At 46.9% G+C, this 19,501-nt stretch overlaps 1 protein-coding gene across 5 annotated transcripts in view; it reads right to left on the bottom strand.

Moving 5' to 3' along the window:
- Nucleotides 1-907: 907 nt before the first annotated feature.
- The window catches only part of loxhd1b (lipoxygenase homology PLAT domains 1b), a 47,592-nt gene continuing 28,998 nt past the window's right edge, over nt 908-19,501 (bottom strand). For 4 of the 5 annotated variants that reach the window (XM_029716456.1, XM_029716459.1, XM_029716460.1 and 1 more), the window contains 20 exons: nt 13,861-14,009; nt 13,585-13,689; nt 13,245-13,373; nt 12,963-13,127; nt 12,492-12,673; nt 10,735-10,851; nt 10,307-10,469; nt 10,052-10,206; nt 7,682-7,894; nt 7,412-7,529; nt 7,111-7,319; nt 6,709-6,894; nt 6,388-6,515; nt 5,092-5,209; nt 3,308-3,485; nt 2,993-3,178; nt 2,574-2,744; nt 2,113-2,251; nt 1,761-1,916; nt 908-1,669 (listed from right to left, as the gene is read on the bottom strand). In XM_029716456.1, coding sequence (XP_029572316.1) covers nt 1,189-1,669; nt 1,761-1,916; nt 2,113-2,251; nt 2,574-2,744; nt 2,993-3,178; nt 3,308-3,485; nt 5,092-5,209; nt 6,388-6,515; nt 6,709-6,894; nt 7,111-7,319; nt 7,412-7,529; nt 7,682-7,894; nt 10,052-10,206; nt 10,307-10,469; nt 10,735-10,851; nt 12,492-12,673; nt 12,963-13,127; nt 13,245-13,373; nt 13,585-13,689; nt 13,861-14,009 — 3,448 coding nt within the window. In that variant the 3' untranslated portion in view covers nt 908-1,188. Of the gene's footprint in view, nt 1,670-1,760; nt 1,917-2,112; nt 2,252-2,573; nt 2,745-2,992; nt 3,179-3,307; nt 3,486-5,077; nt 5,210-6,387; nt 6,516-6,708; nt 6,895-7,110; nt 7,320-7,411; nt 7,530-7,681; nt 7,895-10,051; nt 10,207-10,306; nt 10,470-10,734; nt 10,852-12,491; nt 12,674-12,962; nt 13,128-13,244; nt 13,374-13,584; nt 13,690-13,860; nt 14,010-19,501 lie in introns of those variants that run through there. The other variant, XM_029716458.1, reaches the window with a different exon arrangement.

Here is a 19,501-nt window from a genome sequence, read left to right as displayed (position 1 = left end):
CGGACCCTTTTTTCAACTTTTTGCCTAAAATGACATAACAAATCTAACTGCCTGTAGCTCAGGACCTAAAGCAAGGATATGCATGTTCTTGATACCATTTGAAAGGAAACACTTTGAAGTTTATGGAAATGGAAAATTAATGTAGGATAATATAACACATTAGATCTGGTAAAAGATAATACAAACAAAAAACACTTATTTTTTTCATTATCTTTGAAATGCAATAGAAAGGCCATAATAAAACAGAAACAGAAGGGATTCAAACTTTAGAAGTTCCTACATTTGAATAAAACTATGCTACATTTTATCTCTGGGACCCTCAGGATGACAAATCAGAGCAAGATTACTGAATGTAAGTACATTATTTACCTTCAGAGGTGAATGTATCAAACCAGTTTCTGTGATAAAAGTTTTGTTTTTGTGCACTCCTCAAACAATAGCACGGTATTTTTTCACTGTAATCGCTACTGTAAATTGGACAGTGCAGTTAGATTAACAAAAATGTAAGCTTTCTGCCCATATATGACATGTCTATGTCCTGGGACATTTTCTTGTTACTTACAAAGTCATGCTAATCACATTAGCGCACGTTAACTCAACCGTCCCGGTGGAGGGACAACGATCCCGTAGAGGTTTTCAAACCCTAGAGTCGATGTCCACGCCTCCATGGGAAATCGAATTAGCATAATAAACAAATCCCAATTAAAACCTGTCTGTTTAAACTAGAGATATGGTTATTGCATGGGCTGATAATCTACCGCCTCCTACAATGGTGACCTTCCGCATCTGCGGGGTGGCCGAGCTACAGCTGTGTTTGTCAGACCATGAGACATCTCGAAAATCTTCTCACGAAAACCTTTGTAGCGTCCGAACGGTTTGGCATCCAAACTAATATGACCACTCTATGGAAAGATGACTCTCACGAACACAACGGTCATGTGACTCGTCTGAAGTCGGTACCACCGATCTGCCAGCTTCTGTCTGTATCGTCTGAACAGTTTGGCTAGGACACCCACAAGCACCACAAGACTTGTCTGAAGGTAGCCCAGTACCAGTTAAAACAATTAATGGAACAGTATATTTGGAAGTTGTTTAGTGTAAAAATATGGGTACAAATATGGGTTAAATATGGGTACATTTAAAAAAAATAATAATAATGACCCCCCCCATGGATAACATGGATACTTGTCAGTATTTGGGGTAGAGCACTCTTTGTATCTGCCCATCTGCCTTCTGAGGGTCCAACCACTTCCCACACAGGAAGATAGTGGTCACCGAGTTGGCTGTGTTGGTAACCTCTACACACTCCAGGTACCAACCAGAGTTGTGGCTTGAGCCATCATGCTCCACTTTGACCCTCAGCAGCTCCCCTAAATCCAACATCTCCAAAATAAAACAATCTGTTTGTCCCCGCTCAAAAAGGTTTCGGAACTTCTGCTTTAAGGCACGCTTTCCAGAATCCCCATTGGAGCCATATATGGTGATGTAAACGTTAGAGTCAGTTCCGGCCCTTTTGACGTCGCCGGTGATGACGATTATCTCGTATTTGACGGGCACGAGGCTGCGGACTTTGCTGGCAAAGCTCTCAATGGTCTTAAAGCATTCGAAGGTCAGAAACTTGTCCCGTTTGGCTGCTAGAGGGATCTGGGCATCACAGTGGAATAAATACCTGGACAGGAACAGAAAGAGAAGCATAATGACATGAGTTTAGACATGATGAGAAAAATACCTGTCTTTGTTCCCCAGAAGTTTTCACTCACTTGTTTCCAAGTCCCTTCTCTGTCACCACAACTTCCAGGACGTGCCAGAAGGCCTCACCCTTCACCTTCTTGCTGTCTTTAGTTGTGTGCCCCACACAGATGCCAGCTATCTCACCCACATGCTTGGAGGAAAACTCAAATGTGTCGGTGGCTCCACTGAAAAGAGACATCCACAGGATTTTACTCTCCCTTCTTTGATATCTGTAAAATAATTATTCTTCTAAGCACAGTATGAACTTCACTGTCCTGAAATTAATGGCCTGCTGAAAACAGTAAGATCAAGAGAAAAGGTAGAACACCAGAGCACTTGAAAGAGAAGAGAAGATTCTTTAGTGTTTCTTTGAGAACCTACCAAAGGAATCTCTTTTTCTTTGAACTATTCTCCAGCACAAACTCCTTTGAACGTCCCCTCTTTCCTTCCAGCACGATCCACACATTCTCCTTGGTGTCTGCGTCATCAGTGTTAGCTGTTGTAGTGGCAATTTCATATTCTGGAGAAAGAATTTAAAAAAAATGCAACATCTTAAATTCTAACTTAATTTATTCATAACATAAGTGCCTGCCATGTAAAATATAATAATAGATCTACAATCCCTAGCCCAGATGTTAGGTGTAGGGATTGAAAGGAAATGTAAACTGCTCTGGTAGACTACATTCATTTATATGGTGATATTCATTTATATGGAGTATCAATTAACCGAACATTCCAAATGGTAAATCTAATATAGCGGCCATCCACTTATCATGGAACAATCTATTTCTCTGGAGTTTTCTTGGCTCACTAGTCTACATCAGGGTCAGAGGTGAACTCACTGGTCTTGTCACTGAAGTCTAGGATGTCGTTGTTGGCACAGGCCAGCTCTGTCATGATCTGCCCGTCGTCCACATTCTTGGCCAGCCAGCGGCCACATGGGAAACGGAAATTCTGGTCCATGGTCTCATCTTTCACATCAATGTACTCCAGGTGCCAACCCGGAGCAGGACCTGAGAGAAACACAGGTTTATGGCTTATATTCTTGCCTCTACTCCAATCAGCCACTTCAAGACTTAGTTTAGTTTTCTCTTGCTGTAAATCCTGTGTACAGAACTGCAGTTGCCAAGAAATCTATCAATCAAAAGTGAGAAAGAAAGCTCTCCTGTGTCCTGTTTCAGTCCGTTTGGCCACCGCCATCACCGTCATTACCGTTTGTGATAAAACTATGTGGCATGGCACATGAAGACCTGTTCCTCACCCTTGTTGTCGTGCCATACGCGGATCTTGGAAAGCTCTCCCAGGCTGAGGATGTCTGGGAAGCGGAACACGTCTTTTGACTTCCGCTCAAACTTGTTTCTGCTACCGCCCTCCTTTAGTGCCAGCGTACCAGTGTCTCCGTTCTCCCCAAACACTATCAGGAACACGTTGGCATCAGTGCCCGCGCCTGGAAGAGAGGGGGAAAAGGGATATTAAAGATGGTGGGGGAAAAAAGGTAGAACTAGGGGGTGCCTAGTGGGTGCAGGAGTTTTTCCCATGTGGATTTTTGTTCTCATGTGGAGCTGTTGTGACCCACCTCCGATGTCGCTGGTCTGGACCTGGATGATGTAGGTGGTCCTCTCCACCATCTCCTCCTCATCCACCACCGCTGCCAGCTCACAGATCTTAGTCCTTTTGGGCCCTTTGGTCTTCGACAGCCAGTTCTCATTGGTAAACACAGACACCTCCTCTGTAGTCAGGTTATGCATCACGATCTAGAGGACACGTACAGTATGCCATACATACCAGACATTTATATTAACATTTTAATCTATTTGCAGACTCTCAGGGCAATTTACAGAAACTGTTTTGAGATAAGAAGGCTGAAATAAACACAATACAGGATGGGGGGAACTCCGACCTGAGTTAAGCGCGTGTAAATGGAGCGTAATTCTTTTCTCTCTAAGCATTTTCTGACCTTGAACTTAAGCATGAGAATAGGATGCTATTCACCTGCTATTCATTTGGGGTGGAGATCAAATAAATGAAGTTGTGGCGGAAGTGTGTCTACGGCAGCGTTTCGCAAACCCGGTCCTCGGGATCCCAATGGGTACAAGCTTAGGTTTTTGCCCTAGCACTACACAGCCGATTCAAATAACAAACTAATCATCAAGCTTTGATTATTTGAATCACCTGTGTAGTACTAGGGCAAAAAACAAAACGTGCACACCTTGGGGTCCCCAGGACCGAGTTTGGGAAACGCTGGTCTACGGATATGCCTTCTGACCTTGACTTAATTCCCTAATAATTCCACCACCTTTACGAGTGAGGAAACCATGAACAAGGTCTAGCGAACCTGCCTATTCCAAGTGGAAAAAGCGTTCTACTTTATTTTTCCAAATAGAAATCCAACCATTCAGAGGGCCTCCCGAGTGGCGCAGTGGTCTATAAGGCACTGCATCACAGTGCTAGCTGTGCCCCTAGAGATCCTGGTTCGAGTCCAGCTGGCCGTGACGGGAGACCCATGGGGAGGCATACAATTGGCCCAGCATCGTCCGGGTTAGGGGAGGGTTTGGCTGGCCAGGACTCCTGTGGTGGGCATTATCATTCAATTTAATTACATTGTTTTGTTTACCTTAATTTGCTGAGGATCACATGTAGGCTAATTAAATCATTATGGAGTGGAGCGCAGACCAAGCCGTAACAGTTTGAACCCGACCCATTGGCGCAATAATGGTTAGTGCAGGCAATAGATGATGGTATAGCCTACTATTTTACACTATTTCCCCTATTATAATTCGATGTAAACTAAACTTCCAACATTACCATGGGTTGAAGAACTGAATGTGGCAAACCACCGTTTTCTTTCTTTCGTGCTTTAAGGCTCTACAAACCAAAAATTCATAAATACTTCCCTAAACCTAAATGATCTACAAGATCAGAGTATTTTTAAATCTACCAATTGGTGCTGAAACAGAGACGAATATGCATATATTTAGATGGCTTTCTTTCATTGATCCCTAATATTCTGAACCCGTTCTCTCGATATATTCTAGTGAGTCTGTAGACAAAACTCAAACTAAAAGGTACACCGTATTTAAAGGGATGGCTTACGATACATGTACTGAAAACCCTATTAGATGAAAACTCCACAAGAAAATCTGTTGACCAGCAAGTGGGAGGGTTTTCAGCAGTTGAATGTAATTTATTCAGAGCGTGCAAGGTAGCCACAGCTGCGGAGTGCGATACACGACTAAATAAGGTAAGTGTAAGTGTTAATACGAAATACTGAGAAGTGCATAGGAAAGGCACGTATAGGAAAGATGTACATTTCCTAAGTCTGAATTGGCCCCTATGAGCATGGTACGTTTGAGTGCCAACCCTGTCGAGGAACCAGTCAGGGCGACTCCCAGAGCCGTCGATGCGAACCCTGATCTTCTTCAGAGGAGCGATGTCATCTATCTCCAGGTTAAACGTGTCCTCTTGACCTCTCTCAAACCTGTGTAGGAAGACATGGCTAGATAAGGACAAGGGCTCCAATGGTTCGAATAATCTTGGCCAAGAAAAAACAGTCTCTTAAACTCTGACCCCCTCTGGTGGCATTTTTTAAACCACGCATAATACTGTATACTACCCTCACAAAGTACATTTCAGTTTCAAAACTATAAGTCCTACAAACAAATACTGTTAGAAAGGTAAGGACTTTGGGATTCTGATAAAAGTGTCAGAAACAATGTGACAAAAGAATTACTGAAATGTACATTTGTTTTGTACAGTGCCCCCCAATTGTCCCCATTTTGGAGAATAAGAGATTTGAAAGTCTAGGTTTGAAATAAAACATGTCACCAATTACTGTTCCAGAAGTATTTTTTTTATATAAAGAAAATACATTTGTCAGTTCTTTTGGCCTCGAACATGCGCAAATTCCCATAGGAACACAGCCATTTTAAAAGTGCAGGGCTTGTGCAACGTGCCATGCCTTCATTTATCGTCTAATAGGAATGATATACATATGAGGAGAGAGCTGAAGTCTCTATCCATTCATTGCTCTAAATACATCCCCTGTCTGATTCCCAGTTCATCCACTAGATCGCAGTAGGAGATCACATGACATCTCTTGGCCACTTGAAACCAGTTGCGTCTAGTTTGGGTAGTGAGTCACTGTGCTAAAATGTCTGAATGGAATTTCAAGTCTGACATTTTAAAATGACCTTAGCAATCAAGGCTTTCAAGTTTGTGTTGGTGAATTAAGACAGACAGGTGAGGAACCTTAAAACGTATTTTCCCATTCACGTTTCCTATTGTAAACGATGAGCTAGATCAACGGCGCATGTGGAGGATGCGTACAAGGAAATGTGGATGGAGAAGGAAATGCGTTGCTTTACAATGACTATCAGGGTGTACCCTTTCCATGCATGCTAAATGTTTGCACTTTTGGTGACTTGACCTACATTGCATACTCCATGAATATGACCCTAGCGTATTATTTATGGCCTTAATGTGAGCCGGTACATGGCCCAATACAACTGTTCAGAGTTTAACAGGCTAGGGTAGGGTACCCAATAATATCATCACATGGACATCCCCCGATGGTGCCCCCCTAATGTTGGTACAGCCCAATACAAGTCAACCCAGTCAACACTAGAGTCACTCTATTGAATGACAGTGTGATGTCACCTGTCCTCATTCTTGGGCAGCAGCATCTCCTCTGTGCTCCCATTGGCTCCAAACACAGACAGGAAGATGTTGGTGTCCGTCCCTGCATCCTGGGTGTCGCCTGTGATGACCGTGGCCACATAGATGATCTGGAGGGGAAACATACATGTGTCCTGTATTTAAGCCCCATTGAGATAGCAGAATCTCTTTCAAGGAAGCCCTCACCACGAAGGAGCATCCCAAGCACAGGTATGTATATATGCATATAAACATCCATTCACATTCAAAACACCTCTCTGTCACATAGTGGTATTCAGTGTGTTATTGTCCCAACAAACTTACCTTCCGGACGATATTGATACTGTTGGCATCTAGTACGTTGAACAGTCTGCCGGTGAGACCGTCGCCTCTGTCCTTGGCCAACCAGCACTTACACTGGAAGATGTACTTGATGCCTTTGGTCGGCACAGCAACCGACAGCTCGTCCACCAACCAGCAGCTCTCTGGGGTTGCCCCATTATGACCCAGCTGGAGGGGGGAGAGAAAGAGCAAGAGGGAGAGAAAGAGATAAATATAGGAAGCGAGGAAGAGAGAGAGGTAGAGGCAACCACAAAAGCTGGTACCCTATTAAAATCAAATATCCAAATATCAACCTTATTCTTAGCTTAATCCTAACCCTACATGGGTAATGAACAGCTTCCATTCTAGCATGACAAGCCTAGTGAGTAGCGTCCTCATCCTTACCTCCACCCTCTTGATCTCTCTCACGTCAGTTCCGTAACACTGGAAGTTCTCCATGGTCCCAGCAGCGAAGCTCTTCTTCCCCTCAGGCAGGTCCAGCCACAGACGCTCCGTCTCAATGTCATTGGGTCCCATGACGATGACATAAACCCTGGCTGTGGTGCTGGCGTCAGGGTCCATAGCAGTAGATACAGTGAAGTGGTAGGGGATGACTGGCCAGCAGGAAGGAAAGAGAACACCCACACAGTGTTTACATGCTCCCAGAGTTTAATGAAGCAACGTTGCAAACAATGTGCTCGCTTACCTGGACCCTCCTCTACGACCACCTTTTTCTTCTTCTTCTTGTTTGCATTCCTGTCCAGCCCTATCTTGGCCTGGGTGCTCTTCTTGTTTGGATCAACGTTCCTCTCACCCTCATAATCCTGGGAAGTGTCAAAACAATCCACTAAAGAACATCACAATGATGCCAACAGTTATGATGAGACTAGAATAATGCCAGAAGCTCTGGATATTGCTTTGGGGGGGCTTTACATTCCGCCTGTGAAAAAATCTAATATAAACCCTATTACTGTACCTTGATGTAGAAGGTTCTCTCGATGCGCTTGTCCTCCTTCTTCTTGGAAAGCCAACGCTCACACAGGAACATGTATACCTCCTCTGTTTCCATGTCCACCACCTCTACCTGATCCAGGTACCAGTCTGCCCCCATAAATTCGGAGTTGTCGTGGCGGATACGGATCTTAAACACCTGGCCAAGATCCACCGCCTCGATGGAGAACTTATCCACCTGGGAGAGAGAAGAAGAAAGGACCCCATGTAGTGAAGTCAAATTAACCGGTCTGCTCTTAGTGACTACGATGGACTGAGGGTTGAGGGAATTAGGGACCAGTCCTCCATTACATTAATTAGTTACCCTTAATACACAGTGTTAGTATCCCATGGAACTACATGGTAAACTACACTGAACAAAAATATAAATCGAACATGCAACAATTTCTAAGATTTTACTGAGTTACAGTTCACATAATGAAATCAATCAATGTAAATACATGAATTAAGCCCTAATCTATGGATTTCACATGACTGGGAATAAAGATATGCATTTGTTGGTTACAGATACCTTCAAAAAAAGGTAGGGGCATGGATCAGAAAACCAGTCAGTATCTGGTGTGACCACTATTTGCTTTATGCAGCGCGACACATCTCCTTCGCATAGAGTTGATCAGGCTGTTGATAGTGGGCTTCGGAATGTTGTCCCCCTCCTCTTGAATGGCTGTGCGAAGTTGCTGGATATTGGTGGGAACTGGAACACACTGTCGTACACGTCAATCCAGAGCATCCCAAACATGCTCAATGGGTGAAATGTCTGGTGAGTATGCAGGCCATGGAAGAACTGGGACATTTTCAGCTCCCAGGAATTGTGTACACGCTGTTTGCCATCTACCTACAGTTGAAACCGGGATTCATCCGTGAAGAGCATACTTCTCCAGCGTGCCAGTGGCCATCAAAGGTGAGCATTTGCCCACTGAAATCGGTTATGATGATGAACTGCAGTCAGATCAAGCCTCTGGTGAGGACAACAAGCACACCGATGAGATGGGGCTAAGCTGCCTGCCATCCAGGACCTCTACACCAGGCGGTGTCCCTAAAAATTGTCAAAGACCCCAGCCACCCCAGTCATAGACTGTTCTCTCTACTACCACATGGCAAGAAGTACCGGAGTGCCAAGTCTAGGACAAAAAGGCTTCTCAACAGTTTTCACCCCCAAGCCATAAGACTCCTGAACAGGTAATCAAATGGCTACTCGGACTATTTGCATTGTGTGCCCCCCCAACCCCTGTTTTTTACGCTGCTGCTACTCTCTGTTTATCATATATGCATAGTCACTTTAACTATACATTCATGTACATACTACCTCAATTGGGCTGACCAACCAGTGTTCCAGCACATTGGCTAACTGCATTGTGTCCCACCCACCACCCGCCAACCCCTTTTACGCTACTGCTACTCTCTGTTCGTCATATATGCATAGTCACTTTAACCATATCTACATGTACATACTACCTCAATCAGCCTGACTAACCGGTGTCTGTATGTAGCCTCGCTACTTTTATAGCCTCGCTACTGTATATAGCCTGTCTTTTTACTGTTGTTTTATTTCTTTACCTACCTATTGTTCACCTAATACCTTTTTTGCACTATTGGTTAGAGCCTGTAAGTAAGCATTTCACTGTAAGTATTTCACCTGTTGTATTCGGCGCACGTGACAAATAAACTTTGATTTGATTCCCTGAGACGGTTTCTGACAGTGTGTGAAGAAATTATTTGGTTGTGCAAACCCTCAGTTTCATCAGCTGTCCGGGTGACTGGTCTCAGACGATCATGCAGGTGAAGAAGCCGGATGTGGAGGTCCTGGGCTGACGTGGTTACACGTGGTCTGCGGTTGTGAGGCCAGTTGGACGTGCTACCAAATTCTCTAAAACGGCATTGGAGGCTTATGGTAGAGAAATTAACCTTAAATTATCTGGCAACAGCTGTGGTGGACGTTCCTGCAGTCAGCATGCCAGTTGCACACTCCTCCAAAACTTGACACATCGTGTTGTGTGACAAAACCGCACATTTCTGAGTAGCCTTTTATTGTCCCCAGCACAAGGTGCACCTGTGTAATGATCAAGCTGTTTAATCAGCTCCTTGATATGCCACACCTGTCAGGTGGATGGATTATCTTGACCAAGGAGAAATGCTCACTAACAGGGATGTAAACAAATTTGTGCACAACATTTGAGAGAAATAAGCTTTTTGTGCGTATGGAAAACTTCTGGGATCTTTTATTTCTCATGAAACATGGGACCAACACTTCACATGTTGTGTTTATATATTTGTTCAGTATATATGGTATCTTTGCAACTTAATGTAAAGTGTTACCAAATAATAACACACATACCGCCCCTCTTTCAAACTTGTTGCTGTTGCTCTCAGACTTGCTGAGTGTGCGTTCCCCCGTGTCTCCCAGGTCTCCGTAGATGGTGAGGAACACTTTGGCGTCGGTCCCTCCTCCGTACATGTCACCTGTTCTCACAGACACCTTATAGGTGTGAGCTGGAGAACATTAAAGACAGTCATTAATGTCAATTCAATGTAACAGAACAGGAGGGAGGATATCTCTCATATGACCATGTATAGGCAGCTAGGGACCTACTTTCAAGGGCATCCTCCACCTCCATCTCTGTGTGTTTCAGTTTTCCTTCCTTCAGCAGTTTCTCTGTGATAATATCAGAGGGAACGAGCTCTCTCACCGTCTCCCCATCGTCCTCTGACTTGGCCAACCAGCGCTCACACGGTAAGATGGTCGTCTCCGAACCCTGAGGGGGCAGCCATGTTGGAAGGGTTTTTGATTAGTTTAATGAATTATACTTTCATTATCTGATTGGACTGAATAGATGAACACAATGGGGTGAAGATTACTGTAGGTGACGCTATTGCTCAAACCTCACTCTCATGTCATCTCAGAGATGAGAAGCAGAGAGAGTGAACAGGGTGAAGGGGACAACTTTTTTAAATAAGACACAGCCCATTCATGAGTGAACGAGGACAGGGGAGAAGGAATGAGACACAGTTCTTCAGTACCTTTCCCTTCCTGAGTAGGCGTCTGATCTCCACTCTGTCAAGGTGCCAGCCGGGGTTGGTGCCCCTGTTGTCGTGGCCAATACGGATCTTCTCAATGACATCACCCACATCCTCCAACTACAGGCACATACAGCACCAGTCAAAAGTTTGGACACACCTACTCATTCTAGGGTTTTTCTTTATTTTCACTATTTTCTACATTGTAGAATAATAGTGAAGACATCAAAACTATGAAATAACACATATGGAATCATGTAGTAACCAAAATATTTCATATCAAAGTAGCCACCCTTTGCCTCAACGACAGCTTTGCACACGATTGGCATTCTCTCAACCACCTTCAAGAGGTAGTCACCTGGAATGCATTTCAATTAACAGGTGGGCCTTATTAAAAGTTAATTAGTGGAATTTCTTTTCTTCTTAATGCGTTTGAGCCAATCAGTGTTGTTGTGACAAGGTAGGGGTGGTATACCCATACCTTGTCAAAAGACCAAGTCCATATTATGGCAAGAACAGCTAAAATAAGCAAAGAGAAACTACAGTTCATCATTACTTTAAGACTTTAAGGCCAGTCAATGTGGAAAATTTCAAGAACTTTGAAAGTTTCTTCAAGTCCAGCCGCAAAAAAACATCAAGCGCTAACTGGCTCTCATGAGGACCGCCACAGGAAGACCCAGAGTTACCTCTGCTGCAGAGGATAGTTCATTAGTTACCAGCCTCAGAAATTGCATCCCAAATAAATAATTCACAGACTTCAAGTAACAGACATCTCAACATCAACTGTTCAGAGAAAACTGAGTGAATCTGGCCTTCATAGTTTAATTGCTGCAAAGAAACCACTACTAAAGATCACCAATAATAAGAAGAGACTTTCTTGGGCCAAGAAACACGAGCAATGGCCATTAGACCGGTGGAAATCTGTCCTTTCGTCTGATGAGTCCAAATGTGAGATTTTTGGTTCCAACCGCCGTGTCTTTGTGAGATGCAGAGTAGGTGAACAGATGATCTCCGCATGTGTGGTTCCCACCGCGAAGCATGGAGGAGGAGGTGTGATGATGTAGGGGTGCTTTGCTGGTGACACTGTGTGTGATTTATTTAGAATTCAAGGCACACTTAACCAGCATGGCTACCACAGTATTCTGCAGCAATACGCCATCACATCTGGTTTGCGCTCAATGGGACTATCATTTGTTTTTCAACAGGACAATGACCCAACACACCTCCAGGCTGTGTAAGGGCTATTTGACCAAGAAGGAGAGTGATGGAGTGCTGCATCAGATGACCTGGCCTCCACAATCACAAAACCTCAACCCAATTGAGATGGTTTGGAATGAGTTGGACTGCAGAGTGAAAAGCATTCCAGGTGAAGCTGATTGAGAGAATTCCAAGAGCGTGCAAAGCTGTCATCAAGGCAAAGGGTGGCTACTTTGAAGAATCTAAAATCTAAAATATAATTTGATTTGTTTAACAATTTTTTGGTTAGTACATGATTCCATATGTGTTATTTCATAGTTTTGATGTCTTAACTATTATTCTACAATGTAGAGCATCGTAAAAATAAAGAAAACCTCTTGAATGAGTAGGTGTGTCCAAGCACAAGTATATCAGATAGCACATTAGATTAAATGCCATCAACTTTTACATTTCATTTTGTAGTCTTGGAATATACTGTATGTAAACATTTATTTTTTCAAATGGTAAAGTATATCATTTGCATGGTTTAAGACAGGAACAGTCATATACACTCGCACACACACCTCCACGATAAACATATCCTCAGCTCCTCTCTCGAAGAACAGTCTTCTCTCTCTCTTGTTGACACACAGGTGTTTCTGCTGGGTGCAGAGGCCCTTCCAGCCATAAATAACTATAAACACGTCTGCATCTGTCCCAGCACCAAACACATCACTTGTGTATATCTTGATCTCATAGGGGACAACTGAAAAGCGAAATGAGATGGTTTGATGTCACTATGACAGATCAGTAGTCACCGACCCTAGTCCTAAAGTGTCACAGCTACAGAGCAAAGGGCTTATTCATCTCCTCCTGGTGAACAGTGGATTAGTTGAATACTGTAGGTTATTTAGTGCTTGGCACTGGAACAACAGGCTCCACACCCAAGCAAACAATTCTTGACAGCAAAGTACATTGTAAGGATCCTTGGAAAGTGTTGTAAAAACATAGTATCATACTCCATACCTGTTTAAATGTTAAAGAGCATGGCTTACATGGCACGTAGAGTTCAGTCTGGAGCTCGTTGGGGTACAGATCTCTCACTATGGCCCCATCATCCTCTCCGTTATCTAGCCAACGGCCACATGGGAAACGGAGTCTCTGGCCCTGAGAGGGGGCGTCGATCTCCACCCAGTCCAGAAACCAACCAGGAGAGCCACCTTGGCACCAGACACAGTGGTCATGAGGTCAGGGGTTTCATAGCATGGGGATGTTTGTATTCTTTTCAACTTTGTTAACTGGTGGATATGAGGGGAAGGATGAACCCGTGGTCTCACCTGAGTTGTCGTGGCCGATGCGTAGCTTTTCCAGCTCTCCCAGGTCCACAGCCTCCACAGTGAATTCATCCACCATGCCCCGCTCAAACTTGTTCTTATGGGTCTTACACGCCTTCAGGTTGATTATCCCTGGAATAGATACAGTCATGAGTTTAGGGATAGGAATATTAGTAGTTCACAAACATGTTTACATTTTGACCCATGTAATGCCTTTTTGAAATATGCATTTAAATTAGCTATAACCACCCCCCCAAAAGAAACGAAGATTTTAAAAATGATAAAAACACTGGCCCACATTATAATGCCACTATAATGGAACTTGTACTGTATTTCATAGCACCTGTATCATCTTTTTCTCCATAAAGGATAGCAAAAACATTGGCATCCGTTCCAGCATGTTTCTTCTCTCCTGTCTTTATTTTCAGGGTTAGAGTTGTGGACATAGCTGTAAGAAAACAAGCAAACATAACAAGAGAGCGATCTGTTATTGACTGTTCATAATACTGTTATTAAAGTTATTATAGACACTAATAATATGAATCATCAAAACAACTTTCATGTTAACCACTGAGGAGTTGTCAACAGCAAAAACACCCACACTGGTCGAGGCTCTTACCTTTCTGCTCAAGCCCCAGGGTGGCTGCACCTGTCCCCTCCTCATCATCGTCCCTCTTCATGAAGGCCTCATCCACGGGCACCAGCTCCCTGGCGATCTGTCCATCATCCTCATCCACCGCCAGCCAACGGTTACATGGGAAGTAGTACCTGTGTCAAAACAGATACTTAACATTACTTGGGTAACTCCAGTTCTATGATAATAGAGTGAGGTGTCTCTTATGGGAATTCGCTTGATAGCTAATTCACTACGGAAGAATCCAATCACACAACGTCTCTCACAGACAGAGGGCGAATGGCCAATGAGGGGAGCCCCTCTCTGATTATAAGTGGCCACGCGCCAGCCCTCTGGTCATTCTCACTCTCTTCCTTGCGAAGATCACTACACTCTCTAAGCTCTCCTCAGCACGACTTGATCCCTGTCTTGCTGTTTAACTGTTTGAATCTGCTCGGTTGTAGCTAGCGTCACATGGCTAGCTTGTTAGCTTTCCTCTCTGGTTTAGTTCAACCTACGTTTACTCTTAGCCTTGACTAGACCGACCGACCCAGCTTCACAGCTGGACGGTCAAGACAGGATCTTTGTTCGCCAAAGAACTATGCTGCACACACTTTTCTTTGGCTAACATTGTGCTAACTAGCTAGGCTATTAACCACGAGGCGTACGCTAGCTAGCTTATGCTTTGCCCGAGCACACAACCTTTGTGTTCTTTCTCGTGGCAAGGAACCCGCAACCCCTTCACAGGGTGAACCGAGCAGGGCTCCTGTCCCAGCACCCGCACACCCGTGTCCATGTGGGGCCATGATAGCAGGCAAGGATACACACTCCTTGGGGGTGAACCTGAGTCCTGCGTGCATTGTAGGGAGTTGCTGAGAACCGGCCTCAAACGGAGACTGCACAGAGCAGGCCCTCCACGAAACCCCTCACAGCGAGGAGGCGACCCCACAACCCCAATTCCATCACTTCTGGGCCAAGGTAATGGACGATTTCCCCGCAGACCTTTAGCTGCTGTTTGACGACCTAGCAGCTCGTTTTCGATGAGGAAGATGGCTACAGCATTAGCCGTCTCTTCCCCGATAAGGAAGAAGGGGACGAGGAAGCCCAATCCCTAGGCTCAAGGCTCTCCAACGCCCTGAGCAGAGCATCTTCGCCAGATGAGAAATACAGGCGTATCGATGTCTACAGGCGGGAAGTGGCCAAGCTCAATATTGTAGTGCCTGTGCCCATGGGGGCAGCGACGCTAAAAGGGACTGTTTTGATGGGAAGAGACGAAGGTTACGTATGTAACCACGGTTATGTGAGCTATATGGATCACTCCAATATATTGATATCATTCCGCAGTGGAGGGATACATCCGAGGTGAGGATTTACAGATTTACTCCCGTGAAGACCTGTGTCACGGCTGGGGTCCGCCCCTATATGTAGACCCCATGGCCGCGACACACGTTCTCTACATCATTTTTGAGGCGCCTCTAGCACCGTAGAGGATTTGAATGATCCATATAGCTCACATAACCGTGGTTACATACGTAACCTTTGTTATGTTTCACTATATTGGATGACTCCAATATATTGGTATATCTGTACCAGATTTAGTCGGTGCTAGAGGGACCTGGCCACCCAGCGCGGGACCGAGACGCATGGGCCGTCAATGTGGAAGGGGGATCACGGCACAGTCCTCGGAAGGGGAGGCGACGCCCAGGACAGCTGAACCAACCGCCGAGGGAGGTGCCACATTTACGCGAAAGCAAAGGTGCAAGAGGAAGCCCAGCTGGCCGCAGCACAGATATCAGCGAGGGGCACTCCTCTCAGTAGAACCCAGGATGCAGCCACACCTCGTGTTGAATGTGCCACCACAGATCCCAGCACTGGCCTGCCAGCCAAGCAGTATGCTGTCGTAATTGATCCAGTGAGAGAGCCTCTGCTTTGATAGCCCAGCCCGCAGGGCTATCTTACTATAGTAGACAAAAAGCTGGTCTGTTGTTCTCACTGACCATGTCCGCTCCGCATAGGCAGCAAGTGCCGGCTTAGGGCACAGCATGCCGGAGGAAGGCCCAGACTCCCCCGCCACTGCCAGGGGGGTCGTAAGCAGACAGGATAAAAGGGATGCTCACATGCCTGTCCGACAGAACCTTCGGGAAGAATGAAGGGTTGGGCGGAGAGATATACTCCTCCCACCGGGGTCCACTCAGAACTTACCGAAAGAGCATGGAGCTCACCCACCCTCTTCATGGAAGTAATCGCTACCAAGAAAGCCACCTTCATAGAGAGGTGTTTCAGGGAGCGAAACCCCTTCATAAACCTGGAGACCAAGGGATGGCATCCCACTGGCCTGTCCATCCATCCCACATGGCAGGCAGGTATAGCGGCCAATTACCTTTCAGTGTAGAGGCTGCCAAGCCCTCATCCAAGCGAGACAGCAGGTATTGGAGGACATCCTGCACCCCGAACAACTCGGGCACAACCTCAATACCAGTGCACCAAGAGCAGAACAACCGCCAGCGCAACTGCTATGCCGCGGTTGTAGCCTCGGATGCCACAGAGTTCTCGGATGCCACAGAGTTTCCCCGGACTGAAACAGCAGGTCGGGTCTCAGGGGCAGTTGCCAAGGTGTCCCAGAAAACAGGGACAGAAGAAGGCTAAACCAGGGTCTCTGGGCAAGTGCCATCCTGGTCCTGTCCAGCAAAGCCTGGATCAGGGAAAAAGGAGGAATGCCTAAAGCTCCAGCCCTGGCCAATCGTGAGCCAGAACATCCAAGCCCAGAGGCCCTGGTGGCTCCAACATGGCGTGTCCATTGTCCAGGGAGGCAAACGGGTCCACCTGCACCCTCCCAAACTTATCCCACAGGTGCTGCACCACCTGGGAATGTTGGCTCCAGTCCCAAGGTGGCGGGCCCTCCCTCAAGAGCATATCTGCTGACACATTCAGGATGCCAGGTATGTGCGAGACACTAGATGTCCCTGAGCCCAGAGAAGGAGTTCCCGTGCCATAAGATGGAGGTAGTGGGACCTCAGTCCACCCTGATGGTTGATGTAAGCCACCACTGTGATGTTGTCCGATCTCACCAGGACATGTCTTCCCTTCAGATGTGGAAGGAAAGACGGCAGGGCTGGCAGTACAGCTCGGAGCTCTAGTGTATTGATGTGCCTTCCGCTCCAAGGAGGTAGCCAACAGCCGCTGGCCGACCTTCCCTTGGTCACACCCCCCCAGCCGATCTGGGAGGCATGTGTGCTGACCAGCTCCCGGCGGCACATCCTCAACATCTCCACCCCACCTGAGAGAAAGGAGCAACAGAGCCACCTCTACAATGCCCTCGGCTGTGACGGTGGCGCTTCGGGTGCAGCCGGTGGGAGTTGAACCACTGTTGAAGAGGACGGAGATTGAGCAAGCCCAACATGCATTGTCAGGTCAGGGCGGATACCACCCGCCCCTGCCGAAAGTGGTTGAGCCAAGATAAGATCGCCTGAATCCTTCTGGTGGGCAGGCGCGAGTCCATCCATGCCAATGAAGGCTACATTGTGGGTGGGCGTCAGACGACTCTTCTTGTCGTTTACAGTAATGCCTAGCCCGACCAATGTGGGTCAGGAGCATGTCTCTGTCTGACAGGACCTGATTCCTGGTCGGAGCAAAAATCAGTCAATCGTCCAGGTAATTGAGGATAATCAAATCCTCGGGACATGAGAGGTGCCAGGACAGCGTCCATGCACTTTGTGAAAGTGCGGGGTGCCAAGGAGAGGCCGAAGGGAAGAACCAGGAATTCGTAAGCCGTCCCTTCGAAAGCGAATTGGAGGTACTGCCAATGAGCTGGGTGAACAGGAACATGGAAGTACGCAACCCTCAGGGGCAGCGTCACAAACCACTGGTCCCTGGACATGGCCTGCAACATGCGGGCTGGGGACAGCATGTAGAACCTCAGTACCTTCAAGTACCCATTGAGGTTGCGGAAGTCCAGAATCGCTCGCAACCCTCTGTCTCTTTTTGGGGCTGCAAAATAAGTGGAGTAGAACCTACCTAGCCATTCTGATGTCTTGGTCATGCGGATGGCACCCTTGTCCAGGAGTGAGGAGATTTCCAGCCGCAGGGTTTTCTTCTTCAGGGGGTAGGCCACCGTGGTGACACGAAGGCCCCTGAAGGACGGGAGCCAGCACCGGAATTGGAGTCGGTACCCCTCGGGCATTGTGGACAACACCCAAGGGGGAACTCCACACCCTCCTCCCACTTTGCCCTTTGAGACCGGGCAAAGCAGCCGAGGCCGGGGAAGGGTGTGTCCTCTGGCGCCCCGAGCGCCTGGGTCCCTATGGTGGTGACGGTTGACAGGTTGTTGCTCCACCGCACGCTGTGCCCCTCCCCGCTGTCGTCACCTCAGCGCGAGGCGATGGGGCAGGAGAAGGACCCCACCGTTGTTCGGGAGCAGGTGGGTGGCAACGGTCCGTCTGAATTGGACCTGGGGCCTGAGGAGGCGGCACGAACCATCTCAGGGTCTCCCGGTCCCTACGAACCTTATCAGTCTGCTCCAGAATGTCATCAACCCCTGGGCCAAACGTCAGCCCTAGGGTGATGGGGAGAGTGGTAAATGTGCTCTGGATAGCAGCTGGCAGACAGGACTGGGCCATCCAGAGATGGCGCCAGGAGGTAACCACCTGCGCCATGGCCCGTCCGTTGGCGCAGGCCACATCCCTCTGGAGCAGGGAAAGCAGGCGAGACATTCAATCCCTTCCCGGAGGAGCTCCTCTGTGTCCTCCTGCAGCCAGGGCAACAGAGTCTGCAGGTAGGCCTGCAGCAGCATGGCCGGGTTGGTAAGACGACCAAGAGAGCAGAGGGACCCATATGTGGCTTTCAAGTCCGCATTAAAGACTCTGGGGGGTTGCGGCTTCAGTAGCGGGTTTCGCCCTATAATCTCTCCTGGCAGCTATCATGGTGTCCATGGTCGGGTACTCCCGGAGGCTGAGTGACTCTGCGCCCGCAACAAACTCCATGGTCCATTCTCAGCTGTGAGTCGGAAGCACCCCCTGGTAGAGGCCCAGCTCTCCTGCAAGGTCTCGGGGAACTCAGCAGAGATGGGGACAGACGGAGAGTCATCACTGTCCACCAGTTTGATGTCCAGTGCAGTGGCACTGGACAGTTCCGACAGTATCACCCATCAGAGGCCCCGACACTGAGGGCCGTACAGTGGGTATCATAAGTATTCACCCTCCTTGGATTTATTCACATTTTGTTGCATTACAAAGTAGGATTGAAATAGATTTAATTGTGATTTTTTGTGAAAAGAAAGTATTCACCCCCTTAGTTTTGGCAAGCCTAAATTAGGTCAGGAGTAAAATGTGGCTTAACAAATCACATAATAAGTTACATGGAATCACTCTGTGAAATAATAGTGGTTGACATGATTTTTAAATGACAATCCCTTCCTCTGTCCCCCATATAACATCTGTAAGGTCCCTCAGTCAAGTACTCAAGCACAGATCCGACTACAAAGACCAGAGAGATTTTCGAAAGCCTCATAAAGAAGGGCAGTGATTTGCTGAAACCCAGCTCCTCTATGCTCTGCATCTCCATAGTAGCGAAGTCCCTAGTCAGGACCTTGCTGGACATGGGCTTGGCCCAGTTGTGTTTGGCTTCCTCCCAAACAAGCTGGGACCGCCGG

This window comes from Salmo trutta, chromosome 27 (assembly GCF_901001165.1).
Source record: "Salmo trutta chromosome 27, fSalTru1.1, whole genome shotgun sequence".
Lineage (NCBI taxonomy): Eukaryota > Metazoa > Chordata > Actinopteri > Salmoniformes > Salmonidae > Salmo > Salmo trutta.
The sequence above is the reverse complement of the archived record's forward strand: the minus strand, read 5'-3'. Positions and strand labels throughout refer to the sequence as shown.